Source organism: Ranitomeya variabilis, chromosome 1 (assembly GCF_051348905.1).
Source record: "Ranitomeya variabilis isolate aRanVar5 chromosome 1, aRanVar5.hap1, whole genome shotgun sequence".
In the NCBI taxonomy this organism is placed as follows: domain Eukaryota; kingdom Metazoa; phylum Chordata; class Amphibia; order Anura; family Dendrobatidae; genus Ranitomeya; species Ranitomeya variabilis.
In genome coordinates, this window is record NC_135232.1 from 859,108,463 (window position 1) to 859,127,033 (window position 18,571).

The 18,571-nt window shown below is 42.5% G+C and overlaps 1 protein-coding gene across 2 annotated transcripts in view; it reads left to right on the forward strand.

The window, feature by feature from the left end:
• CCSER1 (coiled-coil serine rich protein 1) overlaps window positions 1-18,571 on the forward strand; it is a 1,470,964-nt gene that overhangs the window by 1,370,603 nt on the left and 81,790 nt on the right. For both annotated transcript variants that reach the window (XM_077277225.1, XM_077277233.1), the window contains exon 9: window positions 4,219-4,308. In XM_077277225.1, the coding sequence (XP_077133340.1) occupies window positions 4,219-4,308 (90 nt within the window). The remainder of the gene's footprint in view (window positions 1-4,218; window positions 4,309-18,571) is intronic.

Genomic DNA, 18,571 nt, shown 5'->3' on the forward strand with positions numbered 1-18,571 from the left:
GACCAGACCACTGCTGCCCGTGTACCCCTGGAACCAATTTTAAAGTGCCTACAGCCAGCCCATTTTATTGTGTTAGGCCTTCGAAGCCTGTCTGCGGTCCCTCCTTCCACTAGGCCTCCACTGACCAGACCACTGCTGCCCGTGTACCCCTGGAACCAATTTTAAAGTGCCTACAGCCAGCCCATTTTATTGTGTTAGGCCTTCGAAGCCTGTCTGCGGTCCATACTTCCACTAGGCCTCCACTGACCAGACCACTGCTGCCCGTGTACCCCTGGAACCAATTTTAAAGTGCCTACAGCCAGCCCATTTTATTGTGTTAGGCCTTCGAAGCCTGTCTGCGGTCCATACTTCCACTAGGCCTCCACTGACCAGACCACTGCTGCCCGTGTACCCCTGGAACCAATTTTAAAGTGCCTACAGCCAGCCCATTTTATTGTGTTAGGCCTTCGAAGCCTGTCTGCGGTCCATACTTCCACTAGTCCTCCACTGACCAGACCACTGCTGCCCGTGTACCCCTGGAACCAATTTTAAAGTGCCTACAGCCAGCCCATTTTATTGTGTTAGGCCTTCGAAGCCTGTCTGCGGTCCATACTTTAAATACTCCTCCACTCACCACCAAGCTGCCTGCCCGTGTATCCATGTAACCGCTGTAAAACTGCCATGAGCCTATTGTTTGTTATGTTAGGCCTTTGATAGCCTGTCTGCGGTCCTTACTTTAAATACTCCTCCACTCACCACCTAGCTGCCTGTGTATCCATGTAACCGATGTAAAACTGCCATGACTGCCTACTGTTTGTTATTTTAGGCCTTTGATAGCCTGTCTGCGGCCCCTACTTGCAATACTCCTCCACTGACCACAATGCTGCCTGGAGTGCCTGCCTGTGTATCCATGTAACCGATGTAAAACTGCCATGACTGCCTACTGTTTGTTATTTTAGGCCTTTGATAGCCTGTCTGCGGCCCCTACTTGCAATACTCCTCCACTGAGCACAATGCTGCCTGGAGTGCCTGCCTGTGTATCCATGTAACCGATGTAAAACTGCCATGACTGCCTACTGTTTGTTATTTTAGGCCTTTGATAGCCTGTCTGCAGCCCCTACTTGCAATACTCCTCCACTGACCACACCAATGCTGCCCGTGTACCCCTGGAACCTATTTAAAAGTTCATAGAGCCTAGTTATATATTTTATTTACTATTAATAAGGCCATGATGGACTACGCTGTACCACGCTACAAGCTAACCAGTCGACACTTCTTTTGCGAGAAAAGCCATCCCAACCCTCCACCAGCATGTAGAAGACCGCATTGTCCATGCACTCTGGCAATCTGTGAGTACAAAGGTGCACCTGACAACAGACGCATGGACCTGTAGGCATGGCCACGGAAGATTACGTGTCCATTACGGCGCAATGGGTTAATGTGGTGGATGCATGGTCCACAGGGGACAGCCTACTAAGTCTGTCTGCAGTCCCTAATTCAAATTGTCCTCCACTGTCTAAATCGGAACTTCCACCTTCTGGCTTTCGGCCTATAGTATCAGAAATTAAACTGCATTTGGCCTTCAACTTTGGTTAGGGCCTACTAACGGCTTCTGCCCCTCCCTGGTGTTGTCCTCAACTAAATAAAGCTGAGCTTCAACCTTCCGGCTCTCATTAAGTGGTTTTAAAAAAAAAAAAATTGGTGGTTAGGGCCTACTAACGGCTTCTGCCCCTCCCTGGTGTTGTCCTCAACTAAATAAAGCTGAGCTTCAACCTTCCGGCTCTCATTAAGTGGTTTTTAAAAAAAAATGGTGGTTAGGGCCTACTAACGGCTTCTGCCCCTCCCTGGTGTTGTCCTCAACTAAATAAAGCTGAGCTTCAACCTTCCGGCTCTCATTAAGTGGTTTTAAAAAAAAAAAAATTGGTGGTTAGGGCCTACTAACGGCTTCTGCCCCTCCCTGGTGTTGTCCTCAACTAAATAAAGCTGAGCTTCAACCTTCCGGCTCTCATTATGTGGTTTAAAAAAAAAAAATGGTGGTTAGGGCCTACTAACGGCTTCTGCCCCTCCCTGGTGTTGTCCTCAACTAAATAAAGCTGAGCTTCAACCTTCCGGCTCTCATTAAGTGGTTTTAAAAAAAAAAAAAATGGTGGTTAGGGCCTACTAACGGCTTCTGCCCCTCCCTGGTGTTGCCCTCAACTAAATAAAGCTGAGCTTCAACCTTCTGCTCCAAATTACCATTTTAAAAAATGCAATAGGCTTTTCCGGCCTACTAAAGGTGTCTGCCCCTCCCTGGTGTTGTCCTCAACTGAACAAAGCTGAGCTTCCACATTCTGGCTTTCGCCCTATACTATCAGATATTAAACTGCATTTGGCCTACTAGTGTGGTTAGGCCCTTGAAACAGTGTCTGCTGCTCTTGGGTTTGCTACTCCACTGAACAAAGCAATGCCGCCTGTTTAGTCCTGTTACCAATTTTGAACTGCATGTAGCCTACTTTATTCTTTGGCCCTATATCTGTTTCCTCCTCATCCTGCCCATTGCCCAGCCACTGCTAAATGAGTCTGCTGGTACATTGACCTAGACCACTACATTCCCCTTGTACTCTACACAGCCAGAATCTGACCCTGCTGAAAGTAAGGTTCCCCTTCCCGCATGTTATACCACCTTACACAGGGACAAAGAGGAAGGTGCAGATGAAAGTGCAGGTTCCTTCATCAGGTGGGGGGGCATACTCGTTGGCGACGTCACTGGCACAGGGCCCCTCAGAGTACGCAAAAGTGTCGCTGCTGGTGGGAGGCGCCCCCGCCATGCAAACACACCGCCGTACTTTGAGGGGCCCTGTGCCAGTGGCAATGCGAACGAGTGGGCCCCCCCTGCTTGCTCAGGATCACAGCACTTGCAACTTTTAAATACTTACCTTTCCCTGCAACACCGCCGTGACGTAGTCCGCATTTCCTGGGCCCACGAAAAACTTGAGCCAGCCCTACTCCCCCCACAACTTTCCCCCAATTCCTTATGCCCAACTATTATTATACAGTTAATTAAGATTGGCAAGCTTCAGAAACAAGAATGGATGTTTTTGGCATTAAAATGGGCACTGTAGGTGTTTTCCTGGCCTCCACTCACTGCCGACTATGCTTCCCCATTGACTTGCATTGGGTTTCGTGTTTCGGTCGATCCCCGACTTTTAGCGATAATCGGCCGACTGCACTCGACTCGACTCTGGACAAAATCGGGTTTCCCAAAACCCTACTCGATCTTAAAAAAATGAAAGTCGCTCAACCCTACTGGTTACTAAGGGCTTGGCTGGAAAGCCAGCAGTAACCAAACGAACAGCACAAGCCTGAGCAAGACGCATGGACCAAAGTCTATTCTCAGCAGCACCTGCAGCGGCTGAACCTGAATGGGAGACCGCAGTGACAGATGAGGCCTAGGATCTATCCCGTGCAGGGGAACAATCCTGAGGCCTAACAGTGGCTAAGCATATGGCATAGTTGTTATAAATAGTTAATGTTATTTCCATGTTAATTAATATCCACCCAGTAACTGATAGATTCCTTTCTTCCCTCCTTCGCTCTCTTCTATGCTTCCTACCTACCCCTTCTTCACACCCTCATTCTTTCTGATGTCTAATAAAAATAAGCAATATTTAATATTCTTCAGATCACCAACTTTTACTTGAAATACCATTATTTACTAGACTGCTATTGTGGAGACTATGATGTTTGTTTTAATAATCTTATTGAAAAACAAGCAGTTTGTTCCAAGGTGTCACACATAATTTCCTAGGCATTAGACTGAGACCGAGGTGAAACACTGCTTTCATTATCTTTTTTTTTCAGTATGTATTATGCTAGATGATCTTCAAAGGTGTTTTCTTGCATGATTAAAAAGAGCAATCCTAACACTTCTTCCTTGTTCAAGACAAGGACTGTTACACACTGAGAATGGAAGCAGGTATAGAGAAAACTGGGCATGTGAATATGCAATTGAAATAGTCACCTTTAACTTTCGTAATTCCATGACAGCTCCTCTAAAGAGTAACAGCTGGTGATGCATAGTCAAACGGGGAGAGATGTGTGAATCTGAAAGAGATATCTATTGTTTTTGTTTTTATAATGTGAAAACAACAGTCAATGTTTTCAAACATTTGCTTTACACAAAACAATACAATTCTGAACTAGTTCCATGCTGATGTTTGCAGTGTCCTCTTTGACCTTTTGCTTTTGTTTTTTTTACAGAAATCTGCTCGAACTTTACAGCCATTAAATGTCTTGAAACAGGAAAAATGTACACAAACAGAGATTTTAAACTATGACGTGACTAACAATGTAAGTAGATTTTACATTAAATATTTTAAATATATTATGCAATATTTCTAACCATTGAAATATTATATATTGGAAATATAATAATAAAGGTTCAGTGAATCACTTTGCACAAACTCAGTCCAATGTCCAGGACAGTGCTTTATGGTCGGGGGCAGGATCTACTAGAATTTCCTAACCTACTTGGTCCCTCAATGCAGAAATTAATTCACCGGCCTAGTGTGACGCAATCTGTGCCCCATGCCAGAACAGCATAAAGTAAGATGATCCCCAGATCAGAAATTTGTGCAGCTCCTGTGCTTGTCCAGAGAGCAGTGACATAGACCGTTGACCGGGTTTGCACGAAGTGTTTGACTGATATTAACCCACTGTACTGTGCTTTGAGCCTGACAATACGAAAAAAGAGCACTGTACATTTTTATTTTGCAATCCATTATGCTAGTAATCTCTAGATAGATGTAAAGTTTCTATACATTATCATATATTTATAACACAAGAAATGAAAGCATTGGAGCACTCACCCCATCCTTAGTGATGTATAACTTTAATCCACAACTAAGATGACATCGAAAACTTGCAGTGTGCAGGTGGCAGGGGAGCTTAGCAGGTGAAAGAGCCTGATGGACTAAGGCCGTTTCACGCTAAGCTTGCGCTTCTACAGGTCCATGTTGGTCAGGGTGTTACAACACTTCCTTTTATCAAGAGTTAGGGAGTGGCTAAACATAAAGTGGTGCAAATTATATGCAAAATATACTGTGACAAGAAATATAAATGGGTAAAACATAGATCATAACCATACAGACATGTCTAATTTATCATTTAGACTGAAGGGACCTTGAGCATCCATATCCAAAATCCATTTTCCTTTTCTTCTTAATAGCAATCTATTCTAGTCACCTCCCTGTATGCGATAATCTACGTGCTCTATTCCCGAGAACCTTAGGACATTTCGGTCTGCATTATGAAAATCTTTAATATGTTTTACCAATTTTAATGAACCTTTTCCTGTAATTGTAGTAGTGGCCTGTACTTTTGCTAATTTGTTCTTAGCAGACTTTGAAAATGAATATGTTTATAGTTCCAAAAACTCATACCAGAAATATCTCGGTGAGTACCACCGTTACTTGGATTATGTATTTCTGGTATGGGCAGGAACAGAGAATGACTTTGATGGATTTATAGTGTATTTGAATAAAGAAAATAAAGTGAATATGAAATTCACTTCCCAGTTTGTAAATAAAAACATAGATTTTTAGATGTGAATATTAGAAAAGATAATGGCAAAGTAATAACTAAAACTTTTAAAACATTAACAGCTAATAATGTGCTACTCTATTATAATAGCGCACACCCTGAACACACTAAGAGAAGTTTACCATACAGCTAGTATCTAAGGTTAAGAAAAATTAATAGCAGTAAAGAAGGAATTCTAAATCAAACTGATGAATTTTACTAAAAAGAGGTTATCTGTTAGCTTTGCTAAATGAGGCCAAAGTAAGAGCTATGGAAAAAACTCATATAGACCTAGTAAAAAAAATCCAGTGGTAGAATGTCAGATAAACTGACACAGAATAAAAGATTTCTCTTTACCTTTAAACATTAGCCAACATGAATTTAATAAAATCTGTGATTAAAAGGAATTGGCATTTATTAGAAGGGGATAAAGATCTAGCAACGATGGTAAAGAACAAACCTCTAATTGGGTATAGGAGAAGTCAGAATTTAAATGTGTTAGCACATAAAATATTCCAAGACAATTAAAAGAATATACCATATATACTTGAGTATAAGCCAAGATTTTCAGCCCATTTTTTTAGGCTGAAAGTGCCCCTCTTGGCTTATACTCGAGTCATTGTCCCTGGGGGGTCGGCGGAGGAGGGGGAGCGGCAGCTTTAACATACTCACCTACTCCTGGCGTGGACCTTGCATCTCCAGTCTCCGGGTGCTGACAGCTTCTTTCTGTATTGAGAAGTCACGTGGTACCGCTCATTACAGTAATGAATATGGACCCGACTCCACTCCCATAGGGGTGGAGCCGCATATTCAGGAAGAAGCTGTCAGCACCCAGAGACCAGTGATGCAGGGTCCGCGCCAGGAGCAGGTGAGTATAATGAGGAGGGGGAGCACTGCGAGATATTCACTTGTCCTCGTTCCGGGCACCGCTCTGTCTTCCACGTCCTCTGCAGTGACGCTCATGTCAGAGGGCATGATGACGTGGTTAGTCCGCGCCCTCTACCTGAATGTTAGTGCAAAGAACATGGAAGACACAGAAACACCCGAATGAGGACAGGTGAATATAGCAAGTGATGGGGGCCTGAGCAAGGAGAGGTGAGTATGTCTTTTTTTTTAAATCGCAGCAACAGCATATGGGGCAATTATCTCTATGGATCATCTTATGGGGTCATATTCAAGGTTTGTGCAGCACTATGTGGGGCAAATATCCCTATGGTGCATCTTATGTGGCTATATTCAATGTTTGTGCTGCACTATATGGGGCAAATATCTTTATGGAGCATCTTATGGGGCCATAATCGTTTGTGCAGCACTATATGGGGCAAAAATCTTTAGGGAGCATCTTATGGGGCCATAATCAATGTTTGTGCAGCACTATATGGGGCAAATATATTTATGGAGCATCTAGTGGGGCCATAATCAACATTTGTGCAGCACTGTATGGGGCAAATATCTCTGTGGAGCATCGTATGGGGCCATAATCAACATTTGTGCAGCATTATATGGGGCAAATGGGTCTATGGAGCATCTTATGGGGCCATAATCAACATTTGTGCAGCATTATACAGGGCAAATATCTCTATGGAGCATCTTATGGGGCCATAATCTACATTTGTGTAGCATTATATTGGGCAAATGTCTCTGTGGAGCATCTTATGGGGCCCTTATTAACTTTATGCAGTATTGTATGGGGCAAATGTGTCTATGGAGAATCTTATGGGGCCATTATTAACCTTTGTGCAGCATTATATGGGGCATCTACTATATAATTGTCTAACGGTTACTTCCGTCTTTCTGTCTGTCCTTCTGTCTGTCTGTCTTTTTGTCTGTCACGGATATTCATTGGTCGCGGCCTCTGTCATTGAAATCCAAGTCGCTGATTGGTCGCGGCAAAACGACCACGACCAATCAGCGACGGGCACAGTCCGGCGGCAAATGGCTGCTCCTTCCTCCCCGCAGTCAGTGCCCGCTCCATAATCCCCTCCAGTCAGCGCTCACACAGGGTTAATGGCAGTGGTAGCGGACCGCATTATGCCGCCGGTAACGCTTACTGCTGCTATTAACCCTGTGTGACCAACTTTTTACTATTGATGCTGCATCAATAGTTAAAAGATCTAATGTTAAAAATAATGAAAAAAAATAAAAAATTGTTATATACTCACCGTCCGTCGGCCCCTCGGATCCAGAACCAGCCTTTCCCGCTCCTCGCGACACTACGGGGACCGCTCCATGCATTGCGGTCTTGCGAGATGATGACGTAGCGGTCTCGTGAGACCGCTACGTCATCATCTCGCGAGACTGCAATGCACTCTTGGGACCGGAGCGCGTGAGGAGCGTCGGTAACCGCTTCGCCTGCATCCGGGGCCAACGGAAGGTGAGTATATAACTATAATTATTTTTTTAACAGGGATATGATGCCCACATTGCTATATACTGCGTGGGCTGTGCAATATACTACATGGGCTGTGCAATATAATACGTGGGCTGTGCAATGTAATACGTGGGCTGTGCAATGTACTACGTGGGTTGTGCAATATACTACGTGGGCTGTGCAATATACTACGTGGGTTGTGCAATATAATACATGGGCTGTGCAATATAATATGTGGGCTGTGCAATATACAGTACTATGTGGGCTGTGCAATATACTATGTGGGCTGTGCAATATACTCCATGGGCTGTGCAATGTACTACATGGGCTGTGCAATATAATACGTGAACTGTGAAATATACTATGTGGGCTATGCAATGTAATACGTGGGCTGTGCAATATAACATGTGGGCTGTGCAATGTACTTCGTGGGCTGTGCAATATACTATGTGGGCTGCGCAATATACTACGTTGGCTGTGCAATATACTACGTGGGTTGTGCAATATAATACATGGGCTGTGCAATGTACTACATGGGCTGTGCAATATACTACATGGGCTGTGCAATATACTACGTGGGCTGTGCAATATACTACGTGGGCTGTGCAATATAATACGTGGGCTGTGCAATGTACTACATGGGCTGTGCAATATAATATGTGGGCTGTGCAATATAATACATTGGCTGTGCAATATAATATGTGGGCTGTGCAATATACTACATGGGCTGTGCAATATAATACATGGGCTGTGCAATATATTATGTGGGCTGTGCAATATACTATGTGGGCTGTGCTATATACTACATGGCTGTGCAATATAGTACGTGGGCTGTGCAATTTGGTCATTTTCTCTTAGTGTTTTTTCTGTAATATACTATGTGAGCTGTGCAATATACTACGTGGGCTGTGCAATGTACTGCGTGGGCTGTGCAATGTACTGCGTGGGCTGTGCAATATACTACGTGGACTGTGCAATATACTACGTGGGCTGTGCAATAAACTACATGGGCTGTGCAATGTACTATGTGGGCTGTGTTATGCACTACGTGGCCTGTGTTATACACTACGTGGCCTGTGTTATACACTACGTGGGCTGTGTTATATACTACGTTGCCTGTGTTATACATATATATATATATACTATATACTACGTGGCTGTGCAATATAGTACGTGGGCTGTGCAATACACTACGTGGACTGTGCAATGTACTACGTGGGCTGTGCAATGTTACTGCATGGGCTGTGCAATTTACTACGTGGGCTGTGCAATGTACTGCATGGGCTGTGCAATATACTATGTGGGCTGGGCAATATACTACGTGGGCTGTGCAATATACTACGTGGGTTGTGCAATATAATACATGGGCTGTGCAATGTACTACATGGGCTGTGCAATATACTACATGGGCTGTGCAATATACTACGTGGGCTGTGCAATATACTACGTGGGCTGTGCAATATAATACGTGGGCTGTGCAATGTACTACATGGGCTGTGCAATATAATATGTGGGCTGTGCAATATAATACATTGGCTGTGCAATATAATATGTGGGCTGTGCAATATACTACATGGGCTGTGCAATATAATACATGGGCTGTGCAATATATTATGTGGGCTGTGCAATATACTATGTGGGCTGTGCTATATACTACATGGCTGTGCAATATAGTACGTGGGCTGTGCAATTTGGTCGTTTTCTCTTAGTGTTTTTTCTGTAATATACTATGTGAGCTGTGCAATATACTACGTGGGCTGTGCAATGTACTGCGTGGGCTGTGCAATGTACTGCGTGGGCTGTGCAATATACTACGTGGACTGTGCAATATACTACGTGGGCTGTGCAATAAACTACATGGGCTGTGCAATGTACTATGTGGGCTGTGTTATGCACTACGTGGCCTGTGTTATACACTACGTGGCCTGTGTTATACACTACGTGGGCTGTGTTATATACTACGTTGCCTGTGTTATACATATATATATATATACTATATACTACGTGGCTGTGCAATATAGTACGTGGGCTGTGCAATACACTACGTGGACTGTGCAATGTACTACGTGGGCTGTGCAATGTTACTGCATGGGCTGTGCAATTTACTACGTGGGCTGTGCAATGTACTGCATGGGCTGTGCAATATACTATGTGGGCTGGGCAATATACTACGTGGGCTGTGCAATATACTACGTGGGCTGTGCAATATAATACGTGGGCTGTGCAATGTACTACATATATAATACGTGGGCTGTGCAATATACTATCTATGTAGGCTGTGCAATAAAATACGTGGGCTGTGCAATATAATACGTCGGCTGTGAAATGTACTACGTGGGCTGTGCAATATAATACATAGGCTGTGCAATATAATACATGGGCTGTGCAATATAATACGTGGGCTGTGCAATATAATACGTGGGCTGTGCAATATAATACGTGGGCTGTGCAATGTACTAGGTGGGCTGTGCAATGTACTACATGGGCTGTGCAATGTAATACATGGGCTGTGCAATATAATATGTTGGCTGTGCAATATACTACGTGGGCTGTGCAATACACTACGTGGGCTGTGCAATGTACTGCATGAACTGTGCAATATACTATGTGATCAGACAGACAATTTGCAAAGGAAGAAAGCTCACACCCTTTTATTGGTCACTCTCTGCATAAATACTTGTCTGATCCTCCTTACGTCACCTCCTGACGAAGGCAATAGCGCCGAAACGCGCGTTGGGGTGGACGCTGTCTTGGTGCCCTGGGTCATACACTTTACTGAGTAAGTTTAATCTACTTTTCACAAGTATTGAAGTATTGAAGTACTGCTACTATTTACACCCAGCGCATACTATGTGGCACTGTTGGTTATAATACCAATCTCCTTATATGTTAGCACATTTTTATGCCCTCTTTTTTGCACATTAGCACTTTTTCACTTGAATTTTTTTACTTGAATTTATTAACGTGCTACTTACACTATTTATTCTTTATTAGTTTAAGTTTTTTTAATACATTTTACACATATTCAACACTTTTTATCTAATGGGCATTTTTTTGTGTCTTTTAGAGTCTTTTGCCAGTGCTATTTATTAGTAACAGCGTCTTATTTGTTTGTACCTGTATATTTTCTCCTTACCATGGTTTTTAAATTTTAAAATATTATTATAATCAATAAACATTATTTCAGTGGATTATTTGGTCGTTTTCTCTTAGTGTTTTTTCTGTAATATACTATGTGAGCTGTGCAATATACTACGTGGGCTGTGCAATGTACTGCATGGGCTGTGCAATGTACTGTGTGGGCTGTGCAATATACTACGTGGACTGTGCAATATACTACGTGGGCTGTGCAATAAACTACATGGGCTGTGCAATGTACTATGTGGGCTGTGTTATGCACTACGTGGCCTGTGTTATACACTACGTGGCCTGTGTTATACACTACGTGGGCTGTGTTATATACTACGTTGCCTGTGTTATACACTACGTGGGCTGTGTTATACACTACGTGGGCTGTGTTCTACACTACGTGGGCTGTGTTATATCCTGCGTGTGTGGGCTGTTATATACTACGTGAGCTGTGTTATATGCTACATTTGGTGTTATAAACTATGTGGCTTTGTTATATGCTATGTGGGCTGTTATACACTCCCTGGGCTGTGCTATACACTACGTGGCTGTGCTATATACTATGTGGCTGTGCTATATACTGCGTGTCTGTGCAATCTACTACGTGGCTGTGCAATATACTACGTGGCTGTGCTATTTACTACGTGGGCTGTTATATACTACATGGCCGGCTGCGAACAATCAGCGACAGACGCAGTCCGGCGCGGGATTTGAACCACGCTTCGCTAATTGGTCGCGGCCGGCCGAATCCTGTGTATTCAATGTATAATTCTAAAATCTTCATAAATAAACTACATACATATACTAGAATACCCGACGCATTAAAATCGGGCTACCATCTAGTATCCCCTTTCTGACATTGGACATACTATCCCGTCGAGGTGGGGTGGGCCCGTATGACCACCGATGGGATAGTACGTAATATGCAATCGTCCACGCTCACGGGGGGAGCGCGGCCGATCGCGGCCGGGTGTCAGCTGACTATCGTAGCTGACATCTGGCACTAAGTGCCCGGAGAGGTCACGGACCGCCCCGGCACATTAACCCCCGGCACACTGCGATCAAACATGATTGCAGTGTTCCGGCGGTATAGGGAAGCATCGCACAGGGAGGGGGCTCCCTGCGGGCTTCCCTGAGACCCCCGGAGCAACGCGATGTGATCGCGTTGCTACGAGGGTCTCTTACCTCCTCCCTGCAGCAGGCTCAGATCCAAAATGGCCGCAGCATCCGGGTCCTGCAGGGAGGTGGCTTCACAGCGCCTGCTCAGAGCAGGCGCAGGGAAGCCTGGAGGAGCTGTGCACGTCAGATCACCGATCTGACAGAGTGCTGTGCAAACTGTCAGATCAGCAATCTTACACTATAACATGATGCCCCTCCTGGGGCAATGTTATAGAGTAAAAATTCCAAAAAATAATGAAAATTTTTTTTTTTCCTATAAATACATTTCTTTAAATAATAATAAAAAAACAATAAAAGTACACATATTTAGTATCACCGTGTCCGTAACAACCCGACCTATAAAACTGTCCCACTAGTTAACCCCTTCAGTGAACACCGCAAAAAAAAAAAAATACGAGGCAAAAAACAACACTTTATTATCATACCGCCAAACAAAAAGTGGAATAACACGCGATCAAAAAGACGGATATAAATAACCATGGTACTGCTGAAAACGTCATCTTGTCCCACAAAAAACAAGCCACCACACAGCATCATCAAAGAAAAAATAAAAAAGTTATAGTCCTCAGAATAAAGCGATGCAAAAATAATTATTTTTTCTATAAAATAGTTTTTATCGTATAAAAGCGCCAAAACATAAAAAATGATATAAATGAGGTATCGCTGTAATCGTTCTGACCCGAAGAATAAAAGTGCTTTATCCATTTTACCAAACGCAGAACTGTATAAACGCCTCCTCCCAAAAAATTCATGAATAGCTGGTTTTTGGTCATTCTGCCTCACAAAAATCGGAATAAAAAGCGATCAAAAAATGTCACGTGCCCGAAAATGTTACCAATAAAAATGTCAACTCATCCCGCAAAAAACAAGACCTCACCTGACTCTGTGGACCAAAATATGGAAAAATTATAGCTCTCAAAATGTGGTAACGCAAAAAATATTTTTTGCAATAAAAAGCGTCTTTCAGTGTGTGACGGCTGCCAATCATAAAAATCCGCTAAAAAACAATAAAAGTAAATCAAACCACCCCTTCATCACCCCCTTAGTTAGCGAAAAATTAAAAAATTAAAATTTTTTATTTATTTCTACTTTCTCATTAGGGTTAGGTTTAGGGCTAGGGTTAGGGTTAGGGCTAGGGTTATGGTTAGGGTTATGGCTAGGGTTAGGGCTAGGGTTAGGGTTAGGTTTGGTTCTAGGGTTAAGGCTACAGTTAGGGTTGGGGCTAAAGTTAGGGTTAGGGTTGGGGCTAAAGTTAGGGTTAGGGTTGGGGCTAAAGTTAGGGTTAGGGTTTTGATTACATTTACGGTTGGGAATAGGGTTGGGGGGGTGTCAGCGTTAGGGGTGTGGTTAGGGTTACCATTAAGATTAGGGTTAGGGATGGGTTTGGATTAGGGTTTCAGTTATAATTGGGGGTTTCCACTGTTTAGGCACATCAGGGGCTCTCCAAACGCGACATGGCGTCCGATCTCAATTCCAGCCAATTCTGCGTTGAAAAAGTAAAACAGTGCTCCTTTCCTTCTGAGCTCTCCCGTGCGCCCAAACAGGGATTTACCCCAACATATGGGGTATCAGCGTACTCAGGACACATTGGACAACAACTTTTGGTGTCCAATTTCTCCTGTTACCCTTGGGAAAATACAAAACTGGGGGCTAAAAATAATTTTTGTGGAAAAAAAAAAGATTTTTTATTTTTACGGCTCTGCGTTAAAAACTGTAGTGAAGCACTTGGGGGTTCAAAGTTCTCACAACACATCTGGATAAGTTCCTTGGAGGGTCTAGTTTCCAATATGGGGTCATTTGTGGTGGGTTTCTACTGTTTAGGTACATTAGGGGCTCTGCAAACGCAATGTGACGCCTGCAGACCAATCCATGTAAGTCTGCATTCCAAATGACGCTCCTCCCCTTCCGAGCTCTGCCATGCGCTCAAACGGTGGTTCCCCCCACATATGGGGTATCAGTGTATTCAGGATAAATTGACCAACAACTTTTGGGATCTAATTTTAACTGTTACCCTTGAAAAAATACAAAACTGGGGGCTGAAAAATAATTTTTGTGGAAAAAAAAGATTTTTAATTTTCATGGCTCTGCGTTATAAACTGTAGTGAAACACTTGGGGGTTCAAAGTTCTCACAACACATCTAGATAAGTTCCTTTGGGGGTCTGGGTTCCAATATGGGGTCACTTGTGGGGGGTTTCTACTGTTTAGGTATATTAGGGGCTCTGCAAATGCAATGCACGCATGCAGACCAATCCATCCTCAGTAAGTCTGCATTTCAAATGACGCTCCTTCCCTTCTGAGCTCTGCCATGCGCTCAAACAGTGGTTCCCCCCACATATGGGGTATCAGCGTACTCAGGACAAATTGGATAACAACTTTTGGGGTCCAATTTAAACTGTTACCCTTGGAAAAATACAAAACTGGGGGCTAAAATATAATTTTTGTGGAAAGAAAAATAATTTTTATTTTCACGGCTCTGCGTTATAAACTGTAGTGAAACACTTGGGGGTTCATAGCTCTCACAACACATCTAGATGAGTTCCTTAGGGGGTCTACTTTCCAAAATGGTGTCACTTGTGGGGGTTTCAATGTTTACGCACATCAGTGGCTCTCCAAATGCAACATGGCGTCCCATCTCAATTCCAGTCAATTTTGCATTGAAAAGTCAAATGGCGCTCCTTCCCTTCTGAGCTCTCCCATGCGCCCAAACAGTGGTTTTCCCCCACATGTGAGGTATCAGCATACTCAGGACAAATTGTACAACAACTTTTGTGGTCCAATTTTTTCTCTTACCCTTGGGAAAATAAAAAATTGGGGGCGAAAAGATCATTTTTGTGAAAAAATATGATTTTTTATTTTTACGGCTCTGCATTATAAACTTCTGTGAATCACTTAATGGGTCAAAGTGCTCACCACACATCTAGATAAGTTCCTTAGGGGGGTCTACTTTCCAAAATGGTGTCACTTGTCGGGGGTTTCAATGTTTAGGCACATCAGTGGCTCTCCAAATGCAACATGGCGTCCCATCTCAATTCCTGTCAATTTTGCATTGAAAAGTCAAATGGCGCTCCTTCCCTTCTGAGCTCTCCCATGTGCCCAAACAATGGTTTACCCCCACATATGGGGTATCTGCGTACTCAGGACAAATTGGACAACTTTTGGGATCCAATTTCTTCTCTTACCCTGGGGAAAATAAAAAATTGGGGGCAAAAAGATCATTTTTGTGAAAAAATATGATTTTTTATTTTTACGGCTCTGCATTATAAACTTCTGTGAATCACTTAATGGGTCAAAGTGCTCACCACACATCTAGATAAGTTACTTAGGGGGTCTACTTTCCAAAATGGTGTTACTTGTGGGGGGTTTCAATGTTTAGGCACATCAGGGGCTCTCTAATCGCAACATGGCGTCCCATCTCAATTCCAGTCAATTTTGCATTGAAAAGTCAAATGGCGCTCCTTTGCTTCTGAGCTCTGCCATGCGCCCAAACAGTGGTTTACCCCCACATATAGGGTATCAGCGTACTCACGACAAATTGTACAACAACTATTGGGGTCCATTTTCTCCTGTTACCCTTGGTAAAATAAAACAAATTGGAGCTGAATTAAATTTTTTGTGAAAAAAAGTTAAATGTTAATTTTTATTTAAACATTCCAAAAATTCCTGTGAAACACCTGGAGGGTTAATAAGCTTCTTGAATGTGGTTTTGAGCACCTTGAGGGGTGCAGTTTTTAGAATGGTGTCACACTTGGTTATTTTCTATACTATTTTTCTATATATATTTTCTAGACTCCTCAAAATGACTTCAAATGAGATGTGGACCCTAAAAAAAAATGGTGTTGTAAAAATGAGAAATTGCTGGTCAAATTTTAACCCTTATAACTCCCTAACAAAAAAAATTGGTTCCAAAATTGTGCTGATGTAAAGTAGACATGTGGGAAATGTTACTTATTAAGTATTTTTTTGTGACATATCTCTGTGATTTAATTGCATAAAAATTCAAAGTTGGAAAATTGCGAAATTTTCAAAATTTTCACCAAATTTCTGATTTTGACACAAATAAACACAGGTAATATCAAAGAAATTTTACCACTATCATGAAGTACAATATGTCTCGAGAAAACATTGTCAGAATCACCAGGATTCGTTGAAGCGTTCCAGAGTTATAACCTCATAAAGGGACAGTGGTCAGAATTGTAAAAATTGGCCTGGTCATTAATGTGCAAACCACCCTTGGGGGTAAAGGGGGTATTTTAATATGGAGCATCTTATGGGGCCCATCATGAACTGTATGGAGCATCTTATGGGGCCCATCATGAACTGTATGGAGCATTATATGGGGCTCCTGATTCAATATGGATATTCAAAAGCACTTAACCTACTGATAGCTCAATTAATTTTACTTCTATTGGTACCTATTTTTATTTTTGAAATTTACCGGTAGCTGCTGCATTTTCCACCCTAGGCTTATACTCGAGTCATTAAGTTTTCCCAGTTTTTTGTTTCAAAATTAGGGGGGTCGGCCTATACTCGGGTAGGCTTATACTCGAGTATATACAGTACCTTGTTTTAATGAGAAAAGCCCAACAGGTAATTTCCACTGTGGGAATTGCTCCTATTGTCACCTTCATCTCACTGGTAAAAACCTTCAAATAGGTGTGATAGCGCACATGGTAAATTAATTAATTACATGCCACACTAAACAAGTGGTATATGTTATTTACTGTCCTTGCCAATTTTTTCTACACTGGAAAGACAATCAGACCGCTAAACATTAGATTTAGGGAGCACTTTCATTCAGTATCTTCTGGAAAAGGTTCATTAAAATTGATAAAACATATTAAAGATTTTCATAATGCAGACCCCAATGTCCTAAAGTTTGCAGGAACAGAGCACATAGATTATCCCGTACAGGGAGGCGACTATAATAGATTACTTTCTTTCATTTCTTATGATCTAGCTACAATTATTCTACGTAAATACACTACACCGAAAGGAACCTGAAAAGGTTTATGAGGTGTTGGTGTAACAGACACGTGTTAGCTACAGCAATTGATGCCTAGCCCTTCCACTTAAACATTTACTACTGTATATCTATTGCTACCCTGTTTTTCATATATACAATTATACTTTTCAAATGACTTTAGGTGAGGACTGTAATGCTATGACTTTCTTGATATTATTATTTATATTCAGTTATATACACTCACCGGCCACTTTATTAGGTACACCATGCTAGTAACGGGTTGGACCCCCTTTTGCCTTCAGAACTGCCTCAATTCTTCGTGGCATAGATTCAACAAGGTGCTGGAAGCATTCCTCAGAGATTTTGGTCCATATTGACATGATGGCATCACACAGTTGCCGCAGATTTGTCGGCTGCACATCCCAAAGATGCTCCATACAAGGCAGGATGGATCCATGCTTTCATGTTGTTTACGCCAAATTCTGACCCTACCATCCGAATGTCGCAGCAGAAATCGAGACTCATCAGACCAAGCAACGTTTTTCCAATCTACTACTGTCCAATTTCGATGAGCTTGTACAAATTGTAGCCTCAGTTTCCTGTTCTTAGCTGAAAGGAGTGGTACCCGGTGTGGTCTTCTGCTGCTGTAGCCCATCTGCCTCAAAGTTCGACGCACTGTGCGTTCAGAGATGCTCTTAGGCCTACCTTGGTTGTAACGGGTGGTGATTTGAGTCACTGTTGCCTTTCTATCAGCTCGAACCAGTCTGCCCATTCTCCTCTGACCTCTGGCATCAACAAGGCATTTCCGCCCACAGAACTGCCGCTCACTGGATTTTTTTTCTTTTTCGGACCATTCTCTGTAAACCCTAGAGATGGTTGTGTGTGAAAATCCCAGTAGATCAGCAGTTTCTGAAATACTCAGACCAGCCCTTCTAGCACCAACAACCATGCCACGTTCAAAGGCACTCAAATCACCTTTCTTCCCCATACTGATGCTCGGTTTGAACTGCAGGAGATTGTCTTGACCATGTCTACATGCCTAAATGCACTGAGTTGCCGCCATGTGATTGGCTGATTAGAAATTAAGTGTTAACAAGAAGTTGGACAGGTGTACCTAATAAAGTGGCCGGTGAGTGTATAACAAGAAATTTTAAATCCTACCTTTAATGGGATAGCTGAAAAATGAAGAGAACTGAAAAAAAGTGTTTGCTTTCTTTTTTTTCTTCAGCTAAAATATATTCTATTATTTTCAAAGACTGTTCCTGGTACTGTATGTAAAAATAGAAAAAAAAATCTGACAGCTTACTAATATGTTATTATTGATAAGTATTAGTTTGAATGAAGGGAGAAAAAACTTACTTTTATCACTTTATATTAGCAGTGTTGCCTA